General features: G+C 30.6%; 1 protein-coding gene across 1 annotated transcript; it reads right to left on the reverse strand.

Annotated features, from left to right (window-relative positions):
* Positions 1-539: 539 nt before the first annotated feature.
* Positions 540-3,262, reverse strand: LOC131652759 (RING-H2 finger protein ATL46-like). The gene has a single exon (XM_058922714.1). It carries the CDS (start codon positions 2,688-2,690, stop codon positions 1,494-1,496), a length of 1,197 nt encoding a protein of 398 aa, XP_058778697.1. The 5' UTR covers positions 2,691-3,262; the 3' UTR covers positions 540-1,493.
* Positions 3,263-4,833: the final 1,571 nt, after the last annotated feature.

Consider the following 4,833-nt stretch of genomic DNA (forward strand, 5'->3'; position numbering starts at 1 on the left):
TACCATCCCAAATTTTCCTTGCATAAATTCAGTTTTGGTGTTTAGATACGCAATTTCCTTACATAGTTTGCAAGTTAAGTAATCTCAAAAGTGAAAAATCTTAGATCATTTTCCTATAGGGACTAATTGATACTACCTCCGTTCCTTTTTATAAGAGACAAGTCACTTTTTAGGTTCATTGAATAACCAATGTATTTGGTCTGTTTATAGACCAGATACATTGATTATTCAATGAACCTAAAAACTGAATTGTCTCTTATAAAAAGGAACAGAGGTAGTATTAATTATGATCAACATTAAAGAAAATTTGTCTTTAATTTCAACATGGACAGATAAAAGTGGCCCCATAAAAAAGCATCTACAACCAATTTTTTGAATCAAAATTCATCAAAAAAGAAAATTAGATTCTTCTATCACACCAACTTTATGGGTCCCACCATCACTTCCCAACTGTCCAAAAACTAAAAGTATCATTAAGCATAAAAAAGATTTGTATTCACACTCTCCTAGAAAGTATGTGGAATAATTAAGAAAAGAGATCAAACAAAATCAAAAGCTTTATAAAGCAAATGTAATTGTCACTCACAATGATCTAGTAAACAACTTGACATAGTGATGGTGAGTTAACATTGACATAGAAAGAGACAAGTCTTGCTTTGAATCAGTTTAGGCTCCAAGCCTTATTCAACCTTGGATCTCTCCATTATAATCTTTGCTTTTTGCGCATGTTTGGATTTGCGGTGAGATTGACAGAATCACAATGAATCGGGATTGACAGAGTCACAATTAAACACATTAATTTAAACTATGCGTGATTGGAAAACTTAAAAATCATAGTCAGAAGCTACACATACCAATTATTCAAAATGAATCACGGTAGCAAACTCTGTGATTGGAAAACTTGAAAATCATAGTGGGACAGAAGCTATCCATACCGACTTATCAAAATCAAAGGACCTTAAACGTGCAACAGCAATGGCCCAACGTGTTACCAAACATAGGCTACATATATATTTGGATTGACATTGAAACTCGCATAATCAAAATGAGTCACCGTGATTTTGGCATAAGCTTCGCAAAACCATCGTGGCTTTGTGATTTGGCCAAATTCACTTTTAATCCAAAACAATCACGTACTTTGAATCAAGATTCAACATAATCCAATCGTGATTCAATATAAGATTCATGTCCAAATAGATACACACTAAAGATTCATATTGACTAGATTCAATTTTGTATCGAATTAATAATCGACTCGCATATATGGTAAGATCATATCAACATTTACAACCACAAATCCAATTTCATCATACAATTAAGTCAAAAGATTTTTTCCAAGAAAGAAAGGAACTGTATTTCTTATATTTTTCTCTCTAACAATACATCAAAATATCATGTCACAATCTCAAAATTAGCACACCGAATCAATGGATTGAAATGAATATTCAAGTGAATGAAGAAACAAAGTTAATATAAGATACCTTTCATTACTTTCATACACCATCTGTTTCCCTCATTCCATGATGCTGCAAATCTTTGTTAAGATAAGATGGCAATGCCATACCATTATGAGCTTCTAAAGAACTTGAAGAAAATTTCCCCTTCCTTGGCCACAACCAAATCTTCGAAATCGAAAAACTTTCACCTTTACTAACATTACTAATCTTCTTTCCTTCCAAATCACTTTCCACACAAAGATTCTCACCATTCTCGATTCCTTTGTTCATTCTTCTATCTTGATGAACTTTACTTTCGTGGTTTAATGCATCCAAAGTTACCCTTAACTCAGAATTTCCAACCACATATTGATAAGATCCCATTGAGTAACATCTTCTTGCATCCAATTTACTACTACTCGTTTCACCGACTTCTTCGTTCTCTCGACCCACTTCCACATTCATCTTCTTGAATTTCCCGAGCCGAACTGGCAAAACCCCTTTATCAACAACATCTTCAACAACAATTTCCTTTTGTCTATTACCAAATCTGTTTTCTCCGTTACAAGGACAACCATCGTCTTCTCTAAGATCATCGAAATCGAACATCGGGTTTTCAATAGAAAACCCATTAGTTTGAAGTGTTCCTCTACAAAGAGGACAAGTTGAATTCGAAAGCAACCAAGTATCTATACAACTTATATGAAAAGCATGGCTACACATAGGCAACAATCTCAGCTTATCTTTCTCCGAAAACTCGCACAAACAAACAGCACAATCAAAAGGCTCATTCAAACCAACAATTTCCTTGAATTGAAAAACAGGAAGTGCATCAATGAAAGCTTGATCTAAACCAGAATCATGAAGATGGAAAAGCTGTTGAAGCTGTCTTTGAAGTGCATCAGAAGTTGAAATCTCGTTATGGTGTTGTTGTCTATTAGATTGATTAGAAGAGGATGAAGATGGATGCTTTATGAGAAATCTAACAAGTAAATGAAGTAAACCAGATATGAAAAAAAGAACAGCAAGAACAACTATGATGAAAAGAACAGCTGGACTAATCTTAGTACTAGAAGATGAAGAAGATGTTGGTGGTGTTATTGTTGAAGAACTTGGTGAAGATTGTGTTGGTAATGATGGTGGTGGTGGTGGTGGTGGTAAAGGTGGTGGAAAATTCATAAAGTATTCATCTTTTTGATGAATCCTTAAATGGGTATGTTCAAATAACAATTTAGGATACATAGTTTCTGACATCAATCTAGTAACAAAACATAAGAAAATATTCTCCTCCAACCAAACAAGATCCTAGTCACATCTATGTTACAAGAACCAAAGTCCTAAAAATCTAAACTTTATACAAATTTCAAACAAGTAAAACAAAGTACAGGACTAGGATGTTTACTTCTAACATATCTATTGGCTTAAAAAATCACTTCAAATGAAAATAGTGATGGAAGTGGAAAAGAAAGTTTTTTTTTTCTTTTTTCTTATTTGGGTTTTTGGGAAAGTAACTTGAAGTTAACAACTCACTTAAGTGGAACACCATTTAAGGTGGTTTTTTCTCATGTTGTTCTTCAAGTTTTGAAACTAAGAAACAATGGTTTTTTTTTTTCTTCTTCAAAAAAAGGTTTGAACTTTGGGGAGAGAGAGAGAGAGAGATTGGAAAGTGAAGAGTGAAATGTATTGTGTTGGAAGTGTGTGATGGATCCAAAATTGTGAGAAGGAAAGAATCCAAAAACTGTGAAAGTAGGAAGGAAGCAGTTCCCAAAGTGAGAGGTAAGGGATGACAAAAAGAAACAAAAACAGTTTCAATCTAATCTCACTCTCTATACGAGAGTGGTAACCACGCATGTGTTTATTTATTTTTATTATTATTAATATTATTAAATTTTAATTTTTATATTTAAATTTATTGATAAATAATAAATTTACTTTGGAAATTTCTTTGTCCACCTCTTCCTATTAGGGATGATCATGGACGGTTTTTATCCATAACCAATCCATATCCATATATTATCCATTTGGTATAACCGGATTTTAAAACCAATTTTCATAACCGGATTTATTTTTTCAAAACCGGTTATAAACCGGTTATATCCATGACCAAATTTTATAACCGATTTTAAATTTAAAAATTTCATTTTTAAAATTTAATTTTAAATTAAGTTATTAAAATAATATTTTTTTTGGAAAATCGACTTTTCATATTTTTTAAAGACACGATTTTTCAAAAAAACTCGAATTTTTCGTTTTTTCAAAATACTCGATTTTTTGTTTTTACGAAAAAAAATCGATTTTTTCGTGTTTCCGAAAAAAACTCAATTTTTTTGTGTTTCCGAAAAAACTAGATTATTTTTTATTTTTCAAAAAAACTCGATTATTTCGTTTTTTCAAAAAAAACCCGATTTTTCATTTTTTCAGAAAAAACTCGTTCTTTCATATTTCTGAAAAACTCAATTATTCGTGTTTCCGAAAACTCAATTATTCGTGTTTCCGAAAACTCAATTTTTCATTTTTTTCGAAAAATACTCGATTTTTTTCGTATTTCCAAACAACTCGATTTTTTCGTATTTCCGAAAAACTCGATTTTTCAAAAAAACTCGATTTTTTTCGTATTTCCGAAAAACTCGTTTTTTTGGTATTTTCAGAAAATTCGATTTTTCCAAACTTTCGAAAAACTCGATTTTTCACTTTTATGTTTTTTTTTCTTTCTGCAAAATATTTTAAAAATTTATATTTTTTTGTGATTTAAAAATAATAGACCAATTAAATTTTTATGTTGGATATGGATATCCAAAATATGGATTTGGTTAAAACCATATTAATAATATATCCAAAATATGGATTTGGTTAAAACCATATTGATAATTAACCGGTTTTTAATAACCGGATATGGATATGGATATGGATAAATCCAATAACCGGTTTATTTGAACATCCCTACTTCCTATGGGGTCACCCCCAGCGAAGACTCCAATTTACTCCTGTTTCGGAGATGCATCTCCGAAGTATTTTTTTTCTAAATTTTTCAAATTTCGGAAGTACATTTCCGAAAATACCAAATAGGGGTGTTTTCAGAGATACACTTTCGAAAACACCTTTTTTATATATTTTTTCAGACTTCGGAGATGTATCTCCGAAAAATGGGATTTTGATTAATTCGGAGATGCATCTCCGAAAAAACCTCCCAAAATTAAAAATTTTGAGATATTAATTAATTCACATATCATAAATTTGATATAATATAATTTATGAGTTATGAATAATAATAATTATATATTTTGCTATAATTTGGGAGTTATGAATAATAATAATTATATATTTCTATTTTGATTCATATTTTAAAATTTATCATTTAGTTTTGCTAAATTGATATTAAATTTATATAAATCCGTTA

Source organism: Vicia villosa, linkage group LG2, assembly GCF_029867415.1.
Source record: "Vicia villosa cultivar HV-30 ecotype Madison, WI linkage group LG2, Vvil1.0, whole genome shotgun sequence".
NCBI classification, from domain to species: domain Eukaryota; kingdom Viridiplantae; phylum Streptophyta; class Magnoliopsida; order Fabales; family Fabaceae; genus Vicia; species Vicia villosa.